General features: G+C 38.1%; 1 protein-coding gene across 3 annotated transcripts; it reads left to right on the top strand.

Annotated features, from left to right (window-relative positions):
* The first annotated feature begins 721 nt into the window (after positions 1 to 721).
* Positions 722 to 25,997, top strand: SH3GLB1 (SH3 domain containing GRB2 like, endophilin B1). Of its 3 annotated transcripts, none has more exons than XM_074832424.1 (11): positions 722 to 893; positions 5,497 to 5,638; positions 8,247 to 8,375; positions 10,111 to 10,244; positions 10,632 to 10,724; positions 12,773 to 12,859; positions 14,281 to 14,304; positions 18,634 to 18,723; positions 19,243 to 19,343; positions 24,317 to 24,548; positions 25,523 to 25,997. In XM_074832424.1, exons 1-11 carry the CDS (start codon positions 822 to 824, stop codon positions 25,628 to 25,630), a joined length of 1,212 nt encoding a protein of 403 aa, XP_074688525.1. In that variant the 5' UTR covers positions 722 to 821; the 3' UTR covers positions 25,631 to 25,997. The 3 variants fall into 3 exon arrangements, with proteins under 3 accessions (XP_074688525.1, XP_074688526.1, XP_074688527.1); XM_074832425.1 differs by having other exon boundaries at positions 12,773 to 12,811; XM_074832426.1 differs by lacking the exons at positions 12,773 to 12,859; positions 14,281 to 14,304 and having other exon boundaries at positions 724 to 893.
* Positions 25,998 to 26,935: the final 938 nt, after the last annotated feature.

Below are 26,935 nucleotides of genomic sequence, written 5' to 3' on the forward strand. Positions count from 1 at the left end.
GATTGCTGGCATTAAGTACACTACCATACTCAAGGTATTTCAGATACTGCTGCCTTTGTGATGCTTTGGTGCTACTTTAGAGTTGCAACCTAGTACACACCGAAACAAGCTCTTTTAATAAACTGCCTTTTTCTAAACGATTTCTTAAAAATTCTTTTCCCAGCATTTTCACAGCCTATCCGAAAACTACTTTTCATGAAGACAACATTTGGCTTACAAAGTTCTGGCTTCAAGAAACGGGAGCGGGAAGGGAACTTTTCCTCTCAGAGCCGGGCCCAAGGCTGCCAGCCCCAGCGGGACAGGCCGGGCCACACTTCCCCGGGGTTGCGGACAAACGTGCCCGGGCGGGCCGTCACTGCCCGCACAAGAGGACTCTGCCCCTTCCCCCCGCCCTGCCAGCTGGTCTTTACGGGAAAGGCCTCGACCGGCGCCGGGGAGTCTCCCTTCCCCACGGCTGGCGGGCGGGCGGAGACTCCCCCCACTGCCGCCTGCCCTGGAGCGCGCCGACAACGGCGGGGGCTCCCTGAGGCGGGGGCACGTGCCGGGGCCGCGAGGGGCGGCCGCCTCCCGCGGCGGGACGCCACGCCCCCTCAAGGCGACGCGGGCCGGGGCGGGGCGGGGCGGGGCGGGGCCGGGCGGGGCGGCCGTCGCTCCACCGGCCGATCCGGGCTCTGCGGCTGACGCCACGGCAGCGGCCAATCCGCTGCGGCGCCGCGCCGGGCCTGGCACCGCCCCCCGGCGGCTCCCCACAGGGACGGGCCGGAGCGGCCGCCGCCGCCGCCGCCGCCCGGGCTGAGTCAGCGCCCCCTCCCCCGCCGAAGATGAACATCATGGATTTCAATGTGAAGAAGCTGGCGGCCGACGCGGGCACCTTCCTGAGCCGCGCCGTGCAGGTACGGCCCGCTCACCCGCCTGCTCCAGCGGGGGCCTCACCGGGACTGGGCTTCGCCGCCGCGGCCCTTGCCGGGGGAGGCGGGCTCGGCCGCGAGCTGGCTCCGCGGGGCCGCCGCCGCTGCTGGGCCCGCCGCGGGGCGTTGGCCGGGGAGCTCGGCTCCGCCCCGGGCCGAGGGAGCAGCGGCCGGGAGGGGCTGGGTTGGGCTGGCGGCTGGGCCCGCCGGGGGCTTCCAGCTCTGAGGGAGCGCCGGGCCCGGCGGTGCTGGCGAGCGGTGAGCCCGGATCTCTGGCCTGGCCGGGCTGGGGTGTGCTGCTGTGGGGCGCCTCCTTCGCGAGCCAGCTTCTTCCCCCCGGGTCCCCTGCGAGCCCTGGGCTTGGCGGGACCCGGGGGTTTCGTCCAGGCTGGTTGCAAAACAGCCGCCCTCGGAGGGCTGGCGACGGGAGGCTCAGGCAGCCCGGGGTCAGCACAGTCAGAGGGGAGAAGGCGCCTGGGCTGGGGGGGACGAGTTGAGCAGCCATCAGCTGCGAGGAGATACAGTCGGAATTTATGTGTGAGGAGGACAAAGGTGTGTCTTCCCTGACACAAGCTTGTATTTTTACTGGCTGCTAAAAACGTATCCCGCTCACTGATCAGTAAAATACGAGCTCTGATGGCACACGTGAAAGTATCTGCCTGCTCAGGCTTTTTGGTTTTGTTTGATAGCCCATTGTTTCTGAATCGGTCTTCCCCTTTCTTCACGCTAAGGGCATTATAATTGGCTTTTGTTCCTTAGCTGTTGTCTTGAGCCGTAATCCCCTTTCTTTATATAATCAAACCTGAACGGATTTCCTGTCGGGAGGTGGACGTCCAAGCAGTGCATAGTAATCCACTTCGGTTTCTCATGAGCTCTCGCTGGGTCACAGTCAGGTTTGGAACATGATTAAAGTTGTTATCTGGTCTGATCGGCCTGATGTATTGCCCTAAATCTCAATATTCAAGCAGAACCAATGATCATCAGCACAGCAGAGCTCTGAAAATGCAAACTCGTCAGAAAACATTGTTGTTCTAATTTAAATGAACTTAAAGCAGTCGTGGCTTCTCTTTGAGGGAGGGAGGTCTTTCCATGCTCCCCCCTGCCCCGCCCTCCCCCGGCTTCTTCCAGGTCTACATGTTTCCTAGACCATCTCTTCCTTTCCAGCCTCCACCCCTTTCCCTTTTTTTTTTTGGACAAGGAGAAAAAGGAGATGCGGTTCACCCTTCATTGTAAGATCCTGTGATGGTACCTTGTGATTTCATCTCTTTTATCTTGACTTTTTACATTTAAATCAGCTTATTGCATTAAATCTAATGTAGGTTTTTGCAGTCTGTCATGGTTTAAAGGTGGTGTGAACTGTGGTTTACTCCAGTATGCTCTATCTGCATTGTTGGTTTACAGCTGGATAGTTACATTAGTTATCTGCTTAATCTAAACTAAAATTCAGTGGAAATGTGAAACTAATGATTTTGCTCTCTACCAGCTGCTGCTTTCCCCTAAAATGAGCAGTTTAATGAAACCATTGAGAGTGAGGAGCAAATACCTAAAATGTTCTTATAATCTGAGTAGCTCATGTTCTGTGTGCTACTGTTGCTTCCCCTGTTTTGTTTTAGTTTTTTTTTTTAAATTACTGTGTAAGGCCTACAGATACTATTAAGGGGTAATAATTTTGTGGATTTTTTTTAATATCTTCTGGGTGTAGATTTTGTGTCCTCCAGTAAAAATTACAGTTCTGTGTATTGAGTTAAACTCTGATGTTCAGGCATCGCTGATGACGCGATATGACCTGACACTGGTTGTTTTGGGATATTGGAAACAAAAAAAACCCATCAAACCGTATGAAACAGTTGAGCAGCATGAAATGGTATATAGGAAAACCACTTAAAATTTCCATTTCAACTTATAAGATGGTGAATGTCTTGTTAGTGTTTCACAGGCTTCTCAGACTTTTCTGTTACAAGGGGATTGGGACTGTTTTACCCACAACCACCTGATATTTGAGTTCCAGGAAACCTGTTCCTTCTGTGGATGAGATTGTACTGTGTTCAGACTACTGTATTCTAGTTTGTAATCGACAGAAAAATCAAGCCTACTGGCCATCTTCATCCAAAGCCTACAACGTCCTTCTGGCAGGCAGAAAATGCTTTGAAGGAGTGGTTCTCAGGCAGTCTTGCAGTAGTTGCAATTTGTGGGACAAAGTAGCAAATGGTTATAGTTAGTGGTATTTGAGGTGAAATAAATAATACCATAGAGTGTAGTAATAGGAATGCAAATCCTTCCTCTTGCCAGGCTCTGTAATGGACAAGCTGCCTGTGAGCGGTTGGGAATAAGCTGGACTTTTACTCTTTGGTAGCCGAAACGCTTTTATTGTTCATGACTTCTACCTGAAATTAGGGGTGTATCTTAATGTAATTTCTCCTTCTAGTAATTTTGCAGCATAGACATGAAATGTCAATTGGACTGTGATAACCCAGTTGTATACAAAACACTACAATTTCCTTCTGTGTGAGCTGTCGCATTCAGGCAACTTGTGTATATATTTTGAATTTAATAAAGATAGATGGATGGATTAGATGGCTTACTGATGTGATTTGTTCCAGCAAGTGCTTATGTTAAATGTCTCTGTATGACATGTTTTAAGCTTTAATAAAAAGAAAAACAAAGCTTTCAGAGCTCTAATCAAGGTAGAAGATCATTAGTATCTGCCTATCTTGGAAGAGTTTTTCTAAGCAGAGGAAAAATTCTTGATTCATAGCACTGCCTTTATTATTTTTTCTTTTCCTTAAGGGTTGGAGTAATGTCTGAAAAAGGACATAAAACAGAAAGACCAGTTCAAATTTAGGTTTCAGGTAACCGAGATGGGAAATCAGTTGTTGCATTACATTGATGCTGGAAATGATACTTCTGTCAAACTGCTATTTACCATGCTGCTCAGTATTGCTAAAATAGTTTTTCCTTTAAGCGTATATGTGAAATCTAACATTGCAAACTTCACACTGATGAGGAGATTTATGGAAATATTAATAGGAAAGCCTATTTTATATGCAAATACTCTTCTCTGTAATTAATAAAAATAATATCAAAACCATTAATATTGTATTATGATGAATCTGTACAAAGTTTTTGAGAACAACTTACGGTAACTGACATAATTTTAAACAGCCTTTTAAACAGTAGTAGTAATACATCCATAAATAAATTCCCTTCTTCCCTATACTACAACTGAAATTTCTCACAAAGGCAGTTGCTTTTATGTAGAACATCAAATGCCACAGCATTTATCTAGACTTTAGATGCATATACCATCAAAGTTGGTTTTATTTTACATGTGATGGAAATTAAAACTAACTTGGACAATGCAATTTACTTGTATTCTTGTTTCTTACTGCAAGTTAAATATCCCACCAATGAACTTGTTAAGAATGAAGTTTGACAGTCAAAAATGTTTCCAGTCCTATTATGTTCTTAATTGGTAAGCTTGTTAGGGATTTACTCATAAACCAGATTCTTCTGAAAATGCCTGACTTTGAACAGGCTGTCAAGTGATGAGATCATCATCATCATGAGGAACTACTGCTCTGAAGAGAGGCAGGCAAAACCCTCAGTTCCGGTTTTGCTTGGTTCCCTGATGTGAAACGCGTGGCTTCCTTCTCTCCCAGAGAGCTGGGATTGAAGTACAAACTGCTTGTGGATTAATAAGACTTGTGGATTAATAAGACTTGGCGTGAATTTAATATCAAGTGAAATGAATTGTCTGCTGGATTTATTTAGCTAAATGGAGTGACATTGTATTGCATTGTCACTGAAAGCTTGGGAGAGAACAGCAGAGGTCACCTTACCGTTTCTGTAAGGCATAATAGGATCAGTCATATCTAAACAGTTCATTAAACATTGATTTGTCATATTCTAAAAAGCAAAACATCCCCCACCCGCAAAGATAGATGTTCCACAGCTTCTCATGGAAGTCTATTTTAGCTTTTAATCCCTGTCTTTAAAAGCTTTCTCTAATGTCTAAGGGTCTAATTTAAATCTTCATGCTGAACTTTTAACTTGCTACTTTTTGTCCTGTTTGCTGTGGACAGGACAACATTTTTTTAAAGGTAGCTGCAATGAGAAGCTGTTGTGTCTTCAGGTTTTACTGTGGAAGAAGGGACAAACTTAATAACAAAATGTACAAGATTGAAGTAATCTTTTAATTGTCTTCGTTACCTCTGGACTCTCTTTCCTTTTGACTCATGTTTCAAGGAGTACTGCACAAAATTGGACAAAATGCTTCAAGTGAGAACTCTCAGTACCAAGTAGAGCAGAGGATTTTTTTTTTATAATGTTGTAAATTACCTTCCTCGTCTTGGTCTGATTAACATCCTCCCTCTTTTTTTTTTTTTATTTCTTCCTGATAGTAAGGGTGTGTTGTTGAATTTAACAACTTTCAAATTTATCCTTAGATTTTTATTTACCCAGTGGTAACAGTTATATCTTTGAAAACATGATCTACAACTAATATGAGTGGATAGTTACTGCCTTAAACTTGTCCTGGAAAATTATTTCTGTGAACTAACTGAGTATTTTCAACCTGTCTAACTCGTAGTTCACGGAAGAAAAGCTTGGTCAAGCAGAGAAGACTGAACTGGATGCTCACCTGGAGAACCTTCTCAGCAAAGCAGAATGCACTAAATTGTGGACAGAAAAAATAATGAAACAAACAGAAGTATTATTGCAGCCAAATCCAAGTAAGGAGCCCTTCACATTTTTGTTTGCAACTTTTGAATTAATAGATTTCCCAGTGTAAATGTTTACTGCAGTAGGTATTGCATAAGTTATGACTAAATATAGTAGTTCTAAAATTTGAAGGCTGGAGTTAGGGAAAGCGTATTTTGAAGAGCTACTCAGAATCAGAGACACTGTACCAGTTGCTGGTTTTCTTTAACCCTTCAGATGGAGAAAGCTTTAGACAGAGCTCTTTAAACTATAGTATTGATTCCATACTCTGGTCAGTCTCATGTTGACTTGTTTTTGAGTTGTTTCCTATTTAATTCAATTTCCCACTCTAATTCCAGAAATCTTAGGTAGCTGTAAGAACTCTGAAGTTCTACATGGAGTAGATGCAGTGGCTCCAGAAATTTCATTACTTTAACCTGTCTGCACAATACAACTCAGTTTGAAGCAGGCAAGATGAACTGAAATACCTGTCTTTAACAATTCTTTTACTAAAGAATGATTTTCTACAGATGCTGAGTCTTTATCATTTACCAGCATTTTATACACCATACTTAGGCAATACAATAAAGTTTCAAATATGCTTTCATCAGTGGTGAATCTCTTGCTGTAATAATAACAGAAGAAACATGGGTAGAAGAAATGTAGTGTTCTGGTGTGTTAATTTTATTTGTTTCTGAAATCGCTGCTATGAGTAGTAGTGTTGAGGATGTCAGTTTCAGACTCTCATCCTCCAGTTATCTGGGCCATTTGTGACAATTGTACAAATTTTCTTAGTGTACAAATCTAGATTTCAAGTCAAGACCTGGTTGCTAGCTACTGGGTGAACTACTATTACCAAAAAAAAAAAAAAATCTAAACCTCCTTTAGGTTTGCTCAAATGATAAAATTATAATACTGCTAATACCTCTGCACTGAAAACATAAATATGCTCCTTGTAATGACGTACTGAGTTAGGATTTATTAGTACAGGTAAATCATACACTGATAGCACTTCTCTTATAATGCTGATATTTGAAGTATTATTTTGAAAGCCTGTTGCATCCTTTAGTTGCATAAAAGCAGTATTTTAAAACCAAACATAAAAACCAAAGCAACTAATCATGTGGGAAAGATGCAGTAGAGTTTACAGAATATTCCAGCTCAGATTTCTACTTTTGTCTAGGCCAGAGGAAATAGTTGTCTTGTTCATTTAATCCAGTATTTGCAATATGTATTGACTTTTTCAGAAACTTGTAATTGTAGAATGTTGAATCGCTAACTATAGGTAGAACTGTGTGTGGTAGAATGGTGAGATTCAGTTGAAGCATAATATATGGTAGTATCTCAGTTATGCTGACCAGTCAATTTTCTGATGGCTAAAAATACTCAGTGTTAAGCAGCGGTCTTTGTCTGTGAATGTAACTTCAGCTGTTTGGCAGCCTGCTTGGGAGGACTATTGCACACTGTAGAGAGCTGCTTTTGGTTGTTAATGGAGCAACCTTGTCTGGGGAAGGAAAAATGACTTTCAATCACAATTTTAATTGTACCTTTAGGTCAGACCCATGTAATAGTCCAATAATTTTAGATTAATTTTCAGGTCTTTTGTCACTTAGTCAAAAATAAATATTACGGGTAAAGAAAAAAGAATGAATTTGGATAATTTTTGGTTCACCCTTGGTTCCAGGGAATGCACTGGCACCCATGTTTGTCTGTGTCAGGTTACTTTTTGTGACCTTCGTGAGAGAGTAGTTATTTAATCCAGTGCTGATGAAAGTTGTCTAATTAACAGTATTGGTTTTGGTTGCATCAAAGTGGCAGGTTTGCTCATTGGAGAGTGCTTTGTGGTTGTACTATCGCAGGCTGGAATTAGTTCATATTGACTGCATAAATAAAGTGAGCTAGCTATGAAGCCAAAACAATTGGTCAGAGAAATTGTGTGTTGTATCTGAGGGGTTTGCTATTCTAATTAAGTGTTCCTGTTTGTCTGTGAAGCTTTTTCACCTGAGCAGCATACTGTTGCTTAATATTATGATAGATGGATATTAATGATCATATAGTCATGAAAAGTCTTTTTCATAATTTTGTTGCTCAAACTAAGGAAAGATGAGAATATGAAACACTTTCTAATATCTTTAGTGGTATGTTTCAGAGCATTTCAAGGAAGCAGGGAAAGTGGGAGAGAGAGGATATAATTTCTGGGGCTACCAAACTTTCAGAATAACTTCACTGGGAATCTACAGTAGTTGTTGAACTTGATTCCTACACTGCTAATTCTAGTGAACAATTTTCACAATTTTTTCCTGGAGGGGGAAAAAAAGACTGGTTTTGTTAGGGAGAAGTGTTCTATTATGCTTTTATAGTGAAGTCTTCTGGACAAAATTTTGAAAAACTATATAAATAGGCTGATAGAAGGGAGAGGAAAAGTATAATTTCTTGCTTTCACTAATGGCTCCAAGAAACACATGACAAACATGGAATACAGTCAGTTTCCAAGAACAGTATCTTCAGCTTAACATTGTTCATTTAATGTTTAGTTTAATGTCTGGATTTTGAAATTCTTTTTTATTTTTCCTTTTTTTTGTTTCTATATCAAACTTGTGTTTTGAATGACAGTATTTTTTTCAAATAAACATTGTTTAGATGCCAGAATAGAGGAATTTGTCTATGAGAAGCTGGACCGCAAAGCACCAAGTCGCATGAATAATCCAGAGTTACTAGGCCAGTATATGATTGATGCTGGGAATGAATTTGGCCCAGGAACAGCCTACGGTAAGCAGAAGGAAAATGTATGTCTTTTGTTGCAGAAATGAAGGGGGGGGGGGGGGGGAAATGCACAGATGTAGTTTTTCTTGACCACATAAAATGATATTTCTTGTCTTCCTCTAGATAAAACGGTTCAATGACTTTTGTATCAGTTTGAGATGACTTGTTGTATAACTTTGAGCATTAGGAGATCAGTGATGAGGTTTCTGTCCAAATCTCTAGAAATAGAACCTGCTGTTGGAATGATAACTGTCTTTGTGGATGGATAATTTTCTTACCAGAACAAATAATTCTGGAATTCAGTTTCCTCATTAAAGGAACACATTTGCACATCTGACAACACATGCATTTTATTCGTGGTGTGGAAGAAAACATTATCTGAAATTAACTTATTTAGTAAGAAGCTTCTCTAACTTCACAGTATTCCTGCTTTTTGTAATATATAATATTTTGCTAAAGATAAGAGTGTAGAAAGTAATCTAAATTTTCTTCCTTCTCCAGCAAATTTATGTACCTATGACAGGAGGGTTGCGGGTGTTATATCTAATGTTTTTACACTGCTACTTATTATAAAGTGTAATTCTAGTGTTCTCTACAGCTCTTAAAGTTGCTAATACCAGATTTAGCTGTTAATTTAACTTAACCAACTGACATAGGTGTCTGTATATATAATACAGTCTGCAATCAAAATCTGATAGTTAGCTCTTATTAGTTGCTTTCTTCAGAATTGCAGTGGGAGGGAAAACTTCTGGGAAGAATGAATTCTTTATAACTGGAAATAATGGTGTTCCTTTTCAAAAGAAAGAAAGTGCACTTAAAAAAAAAGTAAATGTTTTATAGAAGACTTATGGATATGAAATCAATAATGGCAGGCTTTGTTCCTTTTACTTCTACATGGTTTTATGCTGTTATCTATGGCCTTCCTCTGATCATCAGCCTCGAGTCTTGCTTTTTGACATCTAATAGTTGTACTTACAGGCAGACTGTCCCTTAACTTGTGGAATCTTTAGAATTCAGGCGAGTAACGTAAACTATTATCACAGATACACTGTCAGCTTTCATGTGATGTCACAAAATATTTTTAGTTCTCTGAAAACTTAGTGTCTTTTATAACTCAGCAGTGTCAGCCTGTTGAAGCACAATAATAACTATTCTTGATACTTCCGGTTTCTATACCTAATTTGCAACTAAATTTCAAAGTATTGTTCAGTTAATATACAAATGTGTATTTAGAATTTGGAGTAGATGGGAATGGGGAAAAGCACATTATTTTCCAGTAGTGAAGCAAGTTTTTTCCTTGCTACCAACTACTCCTGACTTAAACTAAAATGTGATATAAGGGGAGGAGGTTGTTGGATTAAAGTAAGTGGGTATGATATCCAGTTCTAAAATAGATGTTCACAATGGAGTTGCTGTAGTTAGTACCACTTTTACTATGCTGTATCCGTTCTCATTGAAATCTTGCCTTGACATGTGATTGTTACTAATAAAAATGGCTTGGTCTGGTGTGTGGGTTGGTTTGGTTTGGGTGGCTGTTTATTTTGGTGTGTGTGTGGTTTTTTTGTTTGTGGTGTTTGGTTTTTTTTTTTAGCTGATTCAGATTTCTTTTGAAAGCCCTTGTGATGGCATTGGATTATCTTTCAAACTGCTGGCCTAAACTTTCCTGTGTGTAGAAACCTGTTTTGTTAACCACCTGCTTGAATCACTGTGAAGCTAACTTTTTTTTTCTTTTCCTTTGCAGGAAATGCACTCATTAAATGTGGAGAAACACAAAAGCGAATTGGGACAGCAGACAGAGAACTAATTCAAACTTCTGCTATAAACTTTCTCACTCCCCTAAGAAACTTTATTGAAGGAGACTACAAAACTATTGCTGTAAGTTGAATTGTGCATTCTTCAGCATTTCATGACAATTGTAACTGTAAATCTTCAAATTGAGGTAGTAGACAATTGTGCATTATTACTTTCCTCAAAGTGATGTAGAAAAACTCAGGTAGAATTTGTGGCCTTGGTGTATTTTTCTTCCTTTTGATCAGGCAAAATCAAAATTATTCTGAAAACTTTTTTTTGGTAACTATTCTTCTATTAAAACTGTGTATCTTGACAATAAAATGTGTGAGAATAATTAGGATCTAATTCTGCCTCTGTTCAGCTGAAGAACCTTTTTGTATGTGATATTTCACTAAAAAATTTCCAAGTAGACAGACTTTTGCTTTTAAGTATGTGTACATGTTCTCATGAACTAACCTAACTTGCTTTCAGAAAGAACGTAAACTATTACAAAATAAAAGACTAGATTTGGATGCAGCAAAAACCAGATTGAAGAAGGCAAAAGTTGCAGAAGCTCGAGCTGCAGTAAGTAGAATTTTTTCTTAATTTGCCCATAACTTTCAAACTTATTGATACTTACTTATAAACTTAATTACTTGGTTATCTTTCCAGTCCGAGTTCTTACCCTTACTGCTTTTCTAGATACTTTGTAAGAAATGCCTCAGAGGAACACAAGGAAACAAAAGCGAATTGCTGATCAAGGTGTTAGTCTTCTATTTTTAGATATTCCATCAAGTTGAACTTACTTGACCCAAGTAAATATTCTCCCCTTGTTCCGTACTAGATGCACTTACACTGCCAAAATTGACTTGCTACAATCTGCCAAGATGGTTGTAAATACAAATCATTCAGAGGTCAAGTTTTGGTATTTAATTTTGTGCAAGTGTTGGAGCATCTGTATTACTTCCAACTGATGAACCTATCTATACCTAACTTTTCTATATCAGAAATATTTGTAGTTTACTCTTTCTATATTGTTTACTATTTCACACTGCCAAACAGGGCAAGACTCTTAAACTAACATCTGTTAACCATTCTTATTCTCTCAAGAAATGCACGTTCAAGGAATTTAAAGTTACTATAAACTAAAAAGCTTTTGTGTTTTAAACTGTTAAACTGCCTCTAAATGGAGGAATAGATAATTGAATTGAATCAGCAGGGTATGCTAATAGTATTTTTCATAGCTATCTTTTGACTACATTCCTAAAAGTGCAGTAGTTAATGATAGATAGTGATTTTTTTCCTATAAGGGTTAATGCAGTAGGGGCCATGCACACAGATGCTGAAGGAATGTAGACAATTTAAATACACAGGGACGGTGTACATGATGAAGAGGCAGAGTGGGACTGTCAGATTTTGCTGGCTTTTCTGAACGGAACACTGTCCTGAAAGATCTGAGAAGCGTTATCTCTGAGACTGAGCTTTATAGATGAAGCACCTCACATCTTTCGGATGGTGATCCTTCTAAGAAAACATCATCTCTACCTGACAGTTTTGCTTCTTCAATCCTTCATGTCAGGTACACTGTCCCTGTGTATTTAAATTGTCTGTATTTTAAGTCCATGCACGTATTTTCCCTTATATTATGTACATTTTATGCAAAAAAGTTACTTCTCTACTTGTCAAGCCTTCTTAATTTGTAAGAGTAACAATGGAGAACAGAGCTGGATTTTGGTCAGCTAGCAGTGGAATTTGGAAGCAATGGATAGTAAATTATTTCTTTGCTTGGATTTGTTCAGAGTTAAGTTTCAAAAAAAAAAAAGTATTTTTGTTATTAACTTCCTATGTGGCATAGTAGTAGGTATATACCTTACTTTCTAAAGCAATAGAAAGACCATAAGGAAATTATTCCTCTTGAGCTTATTATTAAAAGAAAGGCTCTACACTTGAGTTTTTAGTTCCATCACTGGTATAATCACACAGAGTTTGGTGCTTGCACAAAATTATTGTCAGTTGCTGCTGCTACTACTTGACCATTCTTAACTATTCATATAGCAAGTAATTCAGTTTTATACACAAATTTAGTGCTGTATACTTCTATTTTAATTACATTTTAACAGCAGAGTACATGTTTAAGAAGTATTGGTTTGTAGAATTCCCAGAGAAGTGAAAAAATAGCATCTCTAATTTATCCTCTACAATATAGAAATGAGAGCTAACCTGGATATAGGTGTGATTCAAATGGTTCATCTTCTGCTGGCTCATTTCTTTATAAAGGAAGGTATCTGACAAACAGTGGGGAACTGATAAGTTAGCAAAGTATATCGAGTTATGATGAAAACTTTTATGTTTTACTACTTTCTTTGACAGGATAAAGTGATAAATTGCATCTGCATTTGATTATTTTTTTCTGTTATAAAAACATTTAATATTTGATGAAATTACATTCTCCATGCTTACTGTACAACTGAAGTGAATTAGATCAGTATTTAAAATAGAAATATAAACAGTTTTATATATATTCAGTTCACAGTCTTGCTTAGCTTAAACTTGCAGTGCTTTGTGCCAATAATCTGTTCACCTGCTATATTCAGTGTTGTAACTTGCTTTTGTCTTTTATCTATGCACTTAAGCAACTAAACACCTCTCAGCCTGAAGAGAATAACATTATGGTAAATGTCTCTTACGTGCTCAACTTGCTGCATGTAAAATGGCTAAAGGTTTGTTGGCCTCCTGTGTTCATTCATTTTCCTATCAAATGTTTTCTCTTGCTATCCAGCTCATTTTGGTCTTGTTTTAGATGTTTTCCATTCCAAACTGGATTGATCCAGTGTACTAAATACACGTATGTCAGCACAGCATTAGATGCTGTTTTTATCAGAATATTTCTGATAATCTGAAGTATACAGTATTATATTTGAATTTCTATGAGTTTATGAATGTAAACTTAGGATGCAAAGGAGTTGATTTTTTTTAATCACTTCTGAAATTAATTTCACTTGTTGGAGGGAAAGGAATTATTTAATTTTCCTATTTTTTTAAAATATGAGTAGGAGTGAATTATGTGAAAAAGCCAAGAATATGTAGAAATTATTCCCTTCAAGCAATGTTTTACAAATAACTGAAACTGAATAATGTCACGTAAATTAATGGCTTAACTTAGACAGTATATCCTAAACTTGTTGCAAGAACTCATGAATGCAGCTGGTTTTAGCACCATAATTGTCAAAGTGCAAAAGGAAGGGGTTAATTACTTATGTACAACATGGACTGCATTGTTCAGCCTGTTCTGGTTTGGGTCTTGGATCTACACAGTGTAGTGGGTCTCATCTCAATTAGTGTTCCAGATTTCTCAGTTGTGATCAGATAAAAGAATGAATAAACTTGTTTGCTACAATTTGCTTCTGTAACCTTTATACACATTTCTTCCTACCAAAGTCCTGATTGTGTCATCTTCTTACAACTTCAGAAAATGAAGGTTAAAGGAGAACTGCATTGCAAGAGGGAATTGGAACAGCAAGCTGAAGTAATTAACTTCTAGAGTAAATTCCTTGCAGTTCTATGATTTGGCTGTACTACTTGCTACTACTTTAATACTCAGTTTGATACCTCTGTAGCATTTTTAATTAAATTTAAGTTTCAGTAAAAATGCTTGTGAAATAGGAAACCGGTAATGAAATTAGCAAGAGAAATCATTCATCTGTTTCAGTCTTTACTTAACATGGTGTTAAAATGAGAATAGCTTTCCATAATTTTCCAATATTTTAACACATTAAGGTAACTTAAATTCCTCCATAAAGTAATTTAGTTTGTCTGATTCATGTCATTTTTCTAAGCAGTTATGTCTTATGTTGTAATAGCTTGTTTTAAATAAATTCTTGTAACATGTAAGTTCTACAAGTCATATGCTCTTCAGTATCTAACTTACTTCACAGATGTAGTGCTATCCATACTCATTGTAGTTTCATTGTATATGAAGGGCTTTGGGCAACTGACTTACAGCATTCCTCAAATCCTTGTGAAGTCCTGAGGACAGGAAAGCAGTTAAGCTAAAGTACGGTTGCATCCTCTATTAAAGTATGACCAATGTCTAAGTTTGTATGTCTTTATTTTCCCCCCCCCCACTCTTAATGCTGACTAGATATGGGCTGAGGAAGTGACAAAAGTAAGTAAACAATTTAGAAATTACAGAATTCTGAAACCATAACTTGTGCTGGTCTAATGTAATAAAGGATATTGCATGTTGTCGATTTCAGTCTAACGGCGCCAGCCTGATGCATTACATCAGAATACATGGGTTCCCTCTAGGGCCTTTCAAACTCTACTGGTGAAACAATGCCTGGGGCTTGTTTTATAGTAAACTGTTTCTAGCTGACTGTCACTTGTCACATGAGAATCATAAGATACAATAGACAAAGAACTACAGGACTTGTCTCTCAAAATTTACTGGTATGGCATACTGTTAAAAACGACCTCTTGAGAATGAGCTTATTTGAAAATTTTCCAAAAGGTTGAGGTCTAGTCATCTAAACTGTCTTGGAAAATACTGATCTTCAACTTTTACCCAGAGCATAGAACAGTAACTAAAATGCTGGGTTACATGCAAGAAACTTTGGCAAAACTGTTTTGGAGGTTTTGGGGGTTTTTTTTTTGTTCCCTGCCTTTCTCCCCAGTGTCACTAGAGAATGCTGTGTTTATCTTAAGTGACTGAAGTTAGGAGGTAGGCACATCTGAAAACTGCACCTGGTCTGAAGGCTGGTTCATAAATACAGTGTTAGCCTTGGGCTGGGGGCTGCAGCCTTCTCTTGTCATGCCATCCCTTGCACAGGGACAAACTCAGGGGAGCGAATGGAGTGTTAGGTGATAGCTGCTCTGGTGCCATGAGAAGGGCTGTTCTCAGGCTCACTGGCTCTAACAAAGCAGTATTGGGAACAGGCTCTGAGAAGCTGCGCTAACAGTTAAGAAGAAATGTCATAGTGGATTTTTGTAGAGGAGGGGAAATAAAAACTAAGGGTAGCAAGAGAAGGTAAGGGTAGCTGGACAGCAGGGACTTTGGAGTATGGTTTTTAAAGGGGGACCAGGTAGGCAGCTGTGGGACGTGTAAGGAGTTGCTATTAGAAGCTGGGATGTGGAGCTTTGGGTAAATCTTGGAGTTGTGAGAGAAAATAAAGCTTTTTCTATTCTAATGTTCTGTGAGTTATGGTGCAAATGGGATTGTATGTATAGAGTGTGAGAGATTAGGGGGAAGGAGGAATTTAGAACTCTAAAACAAGGGTTAGGTCAACTTTGATCCGAAAGTTCGAGAATTATTTTACTATTTAAGTAAAGTAACAGTTTGGAAGCAGCAAACTGTTCACTGGACTGCTTGGTACTATCTTGGGAAAAAGATGGCAGGAGGGCAGTACTGCTGTAACAAAAACTAATCCTGAAGCTGTAAGACAATGACGAATAGAACTACTTGCTTTTCAGAAATGATGTCAAGCATCTTTGAAGATAGTAAAATCCAACAGACTGTGTCTTGGAGAGAAAAAGAAATAATACAAAGTGCTTAACCATAACATAAAGAACACTAAAAGCTTTAAATCTTGTAATAAAGTATATAATTCAAGGTTTCCTTCTTTTTTTAATTAAGCATATAAAAAGCAGACACTGTTGAGAAGGAACTATAACACATGTTCTGCCAAAAGAACAGTAATCCATCCAGGTTTCCAAAGGCAATCTGTCCCTTTGTGTTTGAAAGTGGGAGGAAGAGATTCGTAGATGTTTTCAGTTTAAACCTAAGAAGCTTCCCAGCAAGGATTTCGGACTGTCCAGTAATCTCTAGATCAGTTACAGGCTTTTTTTTGTTACAACAAAAGATCTGCGTGGTATCAATGACAAACTTTCTTCAGTTTAACTTCCCCTCTGAAATGTGGAATTAGAGGATACTAAATACTATAAAACACATGGCGTAGGTATCAATGTTACACACTTTATAAACATATGGATTTTGTTAGGAGTCTTCTGAGGTGTCTGATGTAGTGAATGGAAAGAGCAGAGGCTTTTAGAGTGTGTTCAGCACATTGAGGTTTTGAGCATCAAGAGGAGCTCCTGTCTGGCTTGACTACAAAGGAGACAGGGAGGCCCAGCTATATTGGGTAGCATGAATATATCCATTATCACTGTTTTACTAATAGTGTGTCTAATAAAACAACATTAGGAAGGTGATTTTTATTTCCTATGCCCTTAAGATTGTGTGTTATCCCTTATCTACAGGATTGCACAGTATGTGAGAGGTCATATATGCTTATGTGAAGGGAGATGATGAATTTCTGAATATTCATATTCAGAAACTGGGTTCATATTCTGAACTTGGAGAGCAAGTACCATTTTGAGGGATCTTCATGGGAGATACCCAGTCAGGCCTTCTAATTGTTCTGAAGTCAAAATGTGCCTGCAGCTGGGGGTCGCTGGAAAATTTAAGCTTGTATTTTGAGCTCTTTGTTCTGATCAGAAACAACAGCGATCAGGCCATAAACTTCCCTAATTGAAAGTCAACCGTTTTTCACCTTTACCACAAGGTGTAGAATAGATACGCTGTCCTGCTGTGTTCAGCCAGCAGTGCTGAAAATAGGGATGGGCAAAACAGATTGAACACATCATCACAATATTAATCTTATGTAAATCTCTACAAAACCAGTGTATTGGGCTTTTGTAAAGCAATGTATTTAAAGTCACTCTGTACTGGCTAAGTTAATATATGTTACCACATTACTTACTTTGTCTTTTCTTATAGAAAGTAGTTGACTTGCTAAAATGTTGTTGAAACAAATAGAATTATTCTGATGGATATTTCCCCTTTTTATTAGTTCCTGTTCTCATGTATTTACTTACCTGGCAGGAAGAACAGAACACATTAGCAACTGCTGACTTCAGAGAAGCAAGAGACTAGACTATTTATCTCCAGATAAATGGTTTACCTATGATTTAGCACCTTTTTTTTTTTTTTTTTTTAAGGAACTGGAGATGTTTCTAATAAAGAAGGGAATGCTTTTCTTCCCCTCTTGGCTATCAGATTTGCTTTTTTCCTCAATTTGTTCTTACATGTCTCTCAGGGACTGCCAGATGGATTTCACTGGTATTAATACAGATTTAATAGGAAAATTCCAAGCAAAGATTCTTGCCTCAACGAACTTTGAAAACCTAATTAGTTTGTAACTTGATACATACACTGCTATCTCAGTTTTAAGTAAGAAACACACAGTACTCTATAGCTGCTTCCTCACTGTTTAATTAATGTGTAAGCCTTCCCAGCTGCAGTGACTTCAGATGAAAAACATTGCTTGTATAACTGCATCATTCTTCTGTGTTTATTTATAAGATCCTTCCATATGACTTTTCGTATTGATTAAAATTAGTGGAATGCAAGAGCAGAATGTTTGCAAACTCATCCTTTTGAAACCAGTGTTTTATCAGTATCACCTCATTAAGTTCCTTACTGCATTTTGTTTAGAACTGTAACTGCTGCATCTTGGACTTAATGCAGATTTTTGCCTTTGGGTTTGTTTTTAGAAACAAGGTGCTAAATGCACATAAGCACTGAGGCAAGGTAATCCAGATTCCAGGTTGAGGACGCTCTGTCTTGGAACAGAAAATCTTAGATATTTCAACACATGCTTTTATGTATTTGTGTGTTTTGAGTAGCGTCCTTTGTTTTTCCCCCAAAAAATAAAGTAATTTTGGCTTGTGCTAGATTGAAGTCCTTTAAAACTGCTATAACATTGTTAACTTATTTTAAAATTGCTGATAACGAAATGTAACAAGAAATAAATTTGAATTACTTAAATACAAAACTTAAATTCAATAATTTTAATAGAAATTTTACTCTAATTGAAGTTAAAACATATGCTATAGTTCAGTTTTACTTATTTTTAAAGATGCCTCAATTACAAGCTCCAGAAATAGTTGTAGCAGCTTGGTGGCCAGTATGAGACATTAATTTGTGAAATATCCTGTTAAAACTTAGCATCAAAGATTTATGTACAGCTGATTGCTATGAAATTACCTGACAAAAATAATTTGAGGTTTACCCTAAATTGGGTCAGAGCTCTGTTAACTTGGAAGCATGGAAAAAAATTACATTGTCCTTGGCTGGTGCTGCTATGCTGGCAGAAGCCCTGGTGCAGACACTTACGCCAGTGGATGTGTGGTTTGTTATTGGGAGAGGTGGGGTACTACTGCTGCCAGAAAAATGCTTTCCTTTTGCATACATGGACTGGTAGGTGTCTGATGATAAAGCTGTTTGTTGTGTATACAGGGCTTCAACATTTCTGAACCCCAAATACAGTTACTCTTTTTGCCTAGTAAAGATCTGCAAAGAAAAAGCACGTTTCAAACACCTACGCTTGTGATTAATACGTTTGTATGAGTAGCTCTGAATAAGATGGAACTGTTGCAGTTGGAAGGTGTAACAGAGTGCATTGTACAAATACCTGATGTGCATCCTTACTTTTAGTCTGAACAGGAAGTACGGATTACTCAGAGTGAATTTGACCGTCAAGCAGAGATTACCAGACTTCTGCTGGAAGGAATCAGCAGCACACATGTGAGTACCCAAATGAAGCAGAGGTGGAAAGTCAAAATCAGAGCACTTAGTGCTAGCTACACTAAGCACTAGTGCTTAGCTACAAGTTTTCACTTTAATGCCTTAAAGCATCAGACAACTCTGGGTTTTTTATTTTTTGAATTCTAGTTTAGTATTCACTGAATTTAACATTAGTTTCTTGTTAACCTTGAGAATGCAGGAGCTTTATTTTTATCCTTTAAACTCAACTTCCCATTCATCAGATGAGCTGAATGTTGAAACCACAAAAACGTGTTAAAATACTTATTCTGCTGTGAAAACAATATAGGTTAACGGCATGATGCTTGTACAGCACCTATTTTTTGTGCTCAAATGTGTTAAGTTTTGTGGCACTTAATCCCCGTTACCTGGTAAATCCAGGCACTATGCCTATGTAGTGTAAATCCCTATGTGTGTCAGCACCTGATTAGGAGACCAGTCTTTCTAATGCATCATAGTACTTTTACAGACTAAAAACTTGAATTCTTTGCTGTGTTATAGGCACATCATCTTCGCTGTTTGAATGATTTTGTTGAAGCTCAGATGACCTATTATGCACAATGTTACCAGTATATGTTGGATCTTCAGAAACAACTTGGAAGGTAGTAACACTGTAAAAACTTCAGAAAAAACAGTTTTTTTCTAAGTGCTTATGAATAGTAAGAAAACTTACACTGATATAACAGCGGTGAACACACAGGCATGCTAGACTGAAAGGAAATACATTTGTTCTCAGGTAATTACCTCAGTGCAACTACTTCCCTAAGCCTACACGCAGCCCTAATGCCTTTTGAGGGTTGATTGAGATTTTGTGTATTTTGTAATTGAGGAAAGTGAGCCCATGGTAACCTCATTCAGTGGCACAAAAAAGACTGTCTAGGGCTTTACTTGCAATCATTCAGTTGTCTTATGCTTTGTACTACAAAACTGCTGTGCAATGTGGGACAAGTTTTTGTACTGCCTGTAAATTCCTGTTACCTCTGCAGTTGCTACAGGGCACTACCTGATTTTCAATGAAACTGAAGTCTCCACTGTTAAGTGAATTGCCAGCATAGATATTGTATATAGGGAGGAATGTACTTCATAATATCTGTAATTGGGAATCCAAAGCACTTGCAGTGGAATGAGCAAGTTTGTCTAGTCTTACTGGTCTGTGAGGTTAGCATTTTTAAAGTAAGAGAAGAAACTGTCTGACGTCAGTTTGTGCTTATAATCCTTTCTTTTTTTGATTGGTGGTGATGTAAAGAGATCTACATGCTTACTTTTCATAAAGTTTCCCTATTCTTGTTCACAAAGAAGGTTATGCCAGACCATATTATATAGGTGAGCATATGCATTGAAGGATTATCTGTGCTTAGAAATTTACTATAGTGTCTATTCTAAATACCTGTCTCTATAAAGTATCTCTGTTTTTCATGATGAGGAAGTAAAAACAAAAGTGTTCTTGAATCTTGTCCTTTTTCTGACTTGGAACTTCCTGTGGTGTTTGATTTCTTTTCCTCAGTTTGTTTGAATAGATAGTTTAAAGACATTTAGAAAAAAGTCTTTAAAACGGTGATTTTTTAAAAAAAGCTGTATCTTTAAAGTTACATTCCATTGAAAGATGTATTCAGCTATAAAATTTGTTAGTGCATAAATGCAAGTTGTAGAACTGAAAGCTTGAAAAGAAACATTTACTGGATTAAGGACAGGTGCCTCTTAAATTAGAAATTAAGTGAAGTATATTTATACAACTATTTTGAGAGGATTTTTTTAAAATCTGTACTCTTATTCTAGTATATTTACCAAACAGAAAACTTTAAGCATAATAGCCTTAACCTAGGGAAGAACATATGCCTCTTTAAAATCTTTTGCTTTAGGATGTATAGCATGTGCAGAACAGCTGTCTTTGTTTAAAGTTTATGTAAACTGCTACCAGATACAAAAAAGCCTATTTGAAGAAAATACTGTCTTTATGTGGCTATGATCTGGTTAGTATTTTTGATAAAATTACTATGACTGCTAGAAGACCAAAAGCATGCAAGCTTTGCAAAATCCTAAATGCCTCAAACAGCCAAATGAAGTTTCTCTACCTATGTGGATTAAAACAGTAATGATATTAAATCTTGGGCAAACAGTAATGATATTAAATCTTGGGCATGTCTTTCTTTCCTTATACAAGGAAGCCCCACTGAACTATAATGGAGAGAACTGGGACAGGGTCTCAAGTTGTGGTCTGTCTTTTGGAAGAGTTCCTCAGTTTATAGGCATACGGTGCATAGCACTTGCATTAAATAAACAGATGAGCAGAGTATGTGTAGTGGTCTTCCTATGTAATGTGTAAGCAGATATAGTACCAAATAAATAGCTTAGGCAGCTCAGCTGGAGTTTGGTTGTATTTGCCAGTTCTCTGTTGGTTAACAAGGGATATACAGTGCTGGGTTACACATACTTTTTTCACACATCTAAGAATGTCACTGTGCCATATTCTCATATGAAAGCCAAGAGATGCGAGGGACTTATTTTTGTTTTGAGATCACTAGTGAACCAAAGGTGTTCAACCTCTAAGAGGGATAGTTTGTTGCTTGAAACAGAAACCTGGTTCTTGGAGTAGATGCATATTGTGTGTTTTACTTAGGTCAGAATCCAGGGCATAAACCCTAAGCTGGTTCACATTGCGGGTTCCAAAGCTGAGCACTGAGTTTCCTCATGTACTCTCCAGAGTCAGCTGTAGGGAAGGTGGGGGGAAAACTTGTGCTCAGTTCTCTTTATATAAACAGACATGGTTTTGTGGATGTTTCTTTTCCAGGCAGCATCAGCTGCTTATCCCTCTACTGCCTACCCGTCCTGTGAGGCTGCTTAAAGAATCAAATCTCCCAGCATAAAAGCAATCTTCTTTTTTTTTTTTTTTTTCTAGTTCCCGAGAATGAACTAAATAAATCTATTTCAAATATCCTGGTACTCTGGCTGCTTTTTTTTTTTTCTTGCTGATAACTGCTTATGCTTTGAATTTTCTCAGCTTCCCTGGCAGCCAAACCTAAGCTTTGGCATCATTATTTTTTCAAATTACCCATTACTAGTCCCCTACTCTACAAGCTGTGAAACTCCTGCTACTCAAGTGTTCAAAAAAAATCCCAGACAACCTCTGTATAGCTGAAACTTTCCAGTAACATGCCTACATATGGCTTTGCAAAAAGAGTGAGACTTAATGCTTTTACTGATTGACAGAGTGGTTGTAAAGCTTTGGTTTTCCACTAACTGTACAAACTAGTGACTGAACTGAGCAGAATGATTTACAAGTAATTACTGTGTTAACAGAGAACAGGTTTAGCAGTATACTCAACAGTAATTTAGCAGTATTGAGAAACAACTGATTGCCATTTAAAATTAAATTCCTCTGAATGCCAACTAATCAAGTAATAAGCACATCATGAGGCACAGCTGAAAAATGTGGGGTCTAGCTTTTCCTGCCTTTGTTCTGCTTATTTGATCTGCTTTGGGAACATGGTGAACTGGTTTGAAAAAAGTGGTCTGACAAATGAAAAAAAAACCCCAACACTTTTTTGGTGGAGTTACAGTCTCTAGTTGGTGAGTTGAACTAGCTCTTTATGATCAAATGAGGTCAAGGTAAGTCAGAGCGGGAAGTGGGACTTCCTCCTTTTGATGGTAGTAAACTGCTACCTAAACTCACAACACTCTCCTGAAAGTCTACCCAATGTTCTGTTATGCAATTCAGTCTAACCATAAAGGGGCTAGTTCTGTCCTTGACAATACACTCCTGCTATTTGCCTTCAGTCAGATAAAACAGATACAACTGCAAGGTGAGCATGTTTAACAAGCTGTTCAATTGAAAGTTAGCAATCTTCTTGATTTTTATTAGATTGTTGAATCAGCTCTGTTGAATCAGCAACAGATTGCTAGATCTGACTCAAATGACAGAGAATGAACATTTGTGCAATAAAGGGATAGAGGAGTGGGGCCACCCTGTTTGGTGGCAGTGTAAATTTACCAGATTAAGTATAGTGTGAAACTGTAAAGTTGTGTGCCAGTACTGCTACAGCTGATACAGATTTAAGCTGCCTCGATTTCACCTATGTTCATGGCTGTACAATCCAAAAATTAGTCATTATACTGATTCAGTTTTCACCTGCATCAGCTCCCTAAACTAGCTCCTCTTATGATTATATGAGGATCAGTAATGCTGCAGACATGGGTGTGGGAATACAGTGATCTTGATTTATATGGTTAAAGTTGTCACTGAACTGCATCTTCATACTGAAGTGGGGAGCACAGGTGGGAAGGGATGAGATGAGATTGTGTTTTCTGACAGGTAGGAAAAAATAAAAGGTGGGGGGTGGGGTGTAATATGTCCACATCCTGGATGTTAATGAAAAAGCGTTTGTGTAGAAGGACTGATGAGGAGAGTTGCGTGTGGGAATTGACTGACTGGTTGATGTGTAGACTTGTTAAAAGAATGGAAGGAAATGCAGCCACAGTTCCACATCATCCTGACTCAGTCTAACTACTTGCTGACCTGCATCAGCTCTGCCACTTTTCAAAATCTTTGTTGACCTGCTTTTAAGGTAGAATCAGATGAGTGTTGAAACAAAGGAAGGCAGTGAAGATGACAATGAATAACTACATCAACTGCTAAATAAATAAGTTTTGTCTGCCATGGAACTGCATCCCAGGATGCAGGGCAGAGTGACACGAGACGGTGACCCAATCCCACAGCTCCTCGTGCTTCACTTGCTGCTTTACTCTCCTCCCCGCTCCTTCCACTTTTCAGCCGTGTTATTCTGTCCTTTCCCTTGTATCTGCTCTAGCTCTCATCACAGTTTTTTGTGATTCAGCTCATTAACTTAGTAGATGATTATAGACTTTTTTTTCTACTCTCCCCCTTTTTTTTTTTTTTTCAGGCAGGTTAATGAGTTGAATTGACTTAATGGAAGGGTCTAGCAAGCACTACAGCTGGCACAGAACAAGCAGCAACCTGACCTAGAAAGGCGGGGCTTAAGTTTATAGAAGTTCATCTTTAGTATAACAAATATTTTTGTTTTACAGCATGCAGCTAGCCGAATCAACAAGCTGATTTAGATTACAAAAATAGTTGTGGGGATTTTTTTCTTCTGTCAGAGGGAGACTGTGTTTTTAACCTGCATTATACTTTCCTCATCTGGTTCACCAGCACAATCTTTTGTGCAGCCACATAATTGAGGAATGAGCAGGAGGAGGTGGAAACTACTTTTACTGGCAGAGCTGTCAAAAGAAATGTTTATTACAATGCAGTCTGAACCAAGTCTGACCAACAGTGCTTTCCTGGTTTTGCCTTTTTTATTTTTTGAGGCCATTATCAAGTTTTTTTAAGGTGGCAGCGTTTCTTTTTAAAGTATATTGGTTTGATTTATACTACAGGTCAGAAAAAAAATCTTTATTTAGGTTTATACAAATATCAGTGCTATTCTATTACTGCTGTCTGCTGGTGTTTATTCTGTAGGATGAAAGCAAGAATGCTAATTTGGGCATGGAGGCATGTGTATCTCCCCACGTAGAACTGATTCACTCAAAAGTCTTTTCATTTTGTCTTCTCCCACAGCTTTCCATCTACTTTCCTCTCTAACAATAATCAGTCTTCCTCAACTCCTGTGCAGAGTGTTTCTACTCCCTCAGTCTTGGCCTCAGCCTCTGCTTCGTTGCCTTCAGTAAGCAATTCAATTGTTACTTCAGGCATCAGTGAACTGAGGTCGTCAAGTGGCAGCAGGAAAGCTAGAGTTCTTTATGATTATGATGCTGCAAACAGCAGTGAATTATCACTACTTGCAGATGAGGTAAGAGTTTTCTATGTAACTTGATCATTTAAAAGTAAAATCAGAATGTTTGTGACTAGCCAGTTAAGATGTGCTATATCAAGAAATCTGTGTAGTTGATTTTTTAATTAAACTTCAGTTGTACTCTTAGAGCGTTGTCCTGTACCTATATACTCTAATATTCTATAGTGAGAGTTAACATTTGTTACACCAGCTTAGCTTGCAAGAACATTTGCTAGGCAATCAAGATGCAATTCTGCTGTCTACTTTTTAACCACGCCTTTAGCACTGTTATCAATTCAATTAGTCTTTCAAACAAGAAGAGAAGGGAAGAATATGAAAATACAACCACTACTTGTTGTGATGGTGGTGGTTGTGCTGTTTATTTCTGTTCCAGTTCAATTGCACTCTTAAGTCAGAGAACCTCTACAAAGCAGGCAGAGACACACAATGAAGCAGGGTGCTGGAACAGAGTTCCACCTAGTAATGTCAGTGTAGCTTAACTCTGAAGAAGAGCATCCACAAAAAAGTTCTCAGACTTTATGTTTTTTTAAATGTGCATTACTTAAGAAAAAAGTCAAATAGAAATATTTACCTAGACAGTGACTTAGAAGCTGTGGCCTAAGGTTCTCTCTTAAGCTGCAGTTCATCAACACCATCTGTCTTTCAATCATGCACTTGAAGATCCAATGAACTTGCTTTTAGATTTCCTGTTAAAGTTGATATATAGATAAAAAATAATAGAAAAAAACCAGTAATGAATAGAATAGCATCAGAAAAAAAGGGACTTTAAAATATGCTACTATATTTACTTTTCCATGGACCAGCGAAATAATTTTAATGAGCACTCGATTATGTTCCATGGATGCTTATATTAAATGCTGTATTTAACTATTGCTCTATTTAGTATCAATTCTAAGACCTTGGAAATCACATGAAGGTAGACTCTATTTTTTTTCCAGGCAAGGTTATAATAATGTGTTTCTGTTTTCTAGGTGATAACAGTGTACAGTATCCCTGGCATGGATTCAGACTGGCTGATGGGTGAAAGGGGAAATCAGAAAGGCAAAGTGCCTATTACTTATTTAGAACTGCTAAACTAGATGGTTGGCCTCAATACAGACTGTCAATTATGGTGACACCATATTTATATACAATTAACGTTATGTAAGCAGGTTTAAGTGTCTTCCATGTTACTGTCTTGAGGGACAAATACCAGCCATTACAGACTGGCTTTTCTGCCAGCATGGTTGCATGGTAAATACTGTATTCAAACTTAATGTGTTTAAAGCTTTTACTTCATGTGCCAAGAACATGTTTCCTACAGATTTGTTTCTACTGAAGATTTCACTAATACAAGCTTCTACTTTTGAGTAATCTAGATTGAAAGCAGGAGGTACTGTTTTCTACTGAAATTTTTCATTAATGGCAAAGCTTTTCTTCACATAAAATAAACTTATTGTGAACTGATGCAGGTGTAATGCACATTATTTGAATAACCAAAACCAAACGTGAAACATAAACCTTAAAGAAGTCCATATGGTTCTGTTCCCAACATTTGTGGAGTTCAAATGTGCTGAGGCATATATGGCTATCTACTGAGTAACTTGTGCATTTAATCACCTTTGAAAAACGAAAGCGGTTGTTTTCTCTCTGCTGAAAATTTAAGGCAAATTGCTAGTATGTTGAGATTTTAAACTGCACCTAGGTAGATTGACACAAGCTAGCGACATATGTTCTGACTTGGTTTTAGTCTTGCCTTGTATTTTTTCCCCTTTAATTGTTTTCCAGAAAAGAGGCTAATTCAGTTTGATTAGTAATTATTAAGATTCTTTCAACTGCAAGTCAGCCTTTACGTTAAATTAAACACTGCATTTTGCTAACCAACTCTGTCTCTCTACATTTAAGTAGTTCTATAGATGAGCATACATTTGTTCAGATTATAGGTTTTAATGAAAATCTGCATTCACAATTCTTATGCAACAGTTTATTGTCATGTTCTAATTGGATTCAATTAGTTACTTCTTTTGTTTTGTAAGAGGGCCTCCTTTAAATATGTGGGAAGGAAAAAAAAATGTTTTGAACCTAAAAATGGCTTTAACAAAGGTAGGATTATCTGCAAATAACCTTTCCTAACCATTGCATCCTTTAATGTTTCATAAATAGCAGATTTTTAAGGCTGTAAAAAAGGTTAAAAGGATAGGTTGAGGGGATTTTTTTCTTTTAAAGTTCCAGTATATTTAATTAACTGGGTTGGACTGGTTGAAGGAAATTCCTTCCATTGAGAAGGAAATTTTTCTCCTTGCAGAAGATTCAACATTGACAGAAGTCCAGTTTAATTCTCGGGGAACACTGGTACCAGGTGCTTAGCTAGCTCCTTCTGATCAGCAACTTTGCAATGAAAATTC

This window comes from Strix aluco, chromosome 8 (assembly GCF_031877795.1).
Source record: "Strix aluco isolate bStrAlu1 chromosome 8, bStrAlu1.hap1, whole genome shotgun sequence".
Taxonomy (NCBI): domain Eukaryota; kingdom Metazoa; phylum Chordata; class Aves; order Strigiformes; family Strigidae; genus Strix; species Strix aluco.

Excerpts from the sequence above, each read along its gene's own strand:
- SH3GLB1 (XM_074832424.1), top strand. The coding sequence starts at position 822 with ATGAACATCATGGATTTCAATGTGAAGAAGCTGGCGGCCGACGCGGGC. Across the intron at positions 894-5,496 it reads TCCTGAGCCGCGCCGTGCAG|TTCACGGAAGAAAAGCTTGG; the intron begins GTACGGCCCGCT and ends TCTAACTCGTAG. Across the intron at positions 8,376-10,110 it reads TGGCCCAGGAACAGCCTACG|GAAATGCACTCATTAAATGT; the intron begins GTAAGCAGAAGG and ends TTTCCTTTGCAG.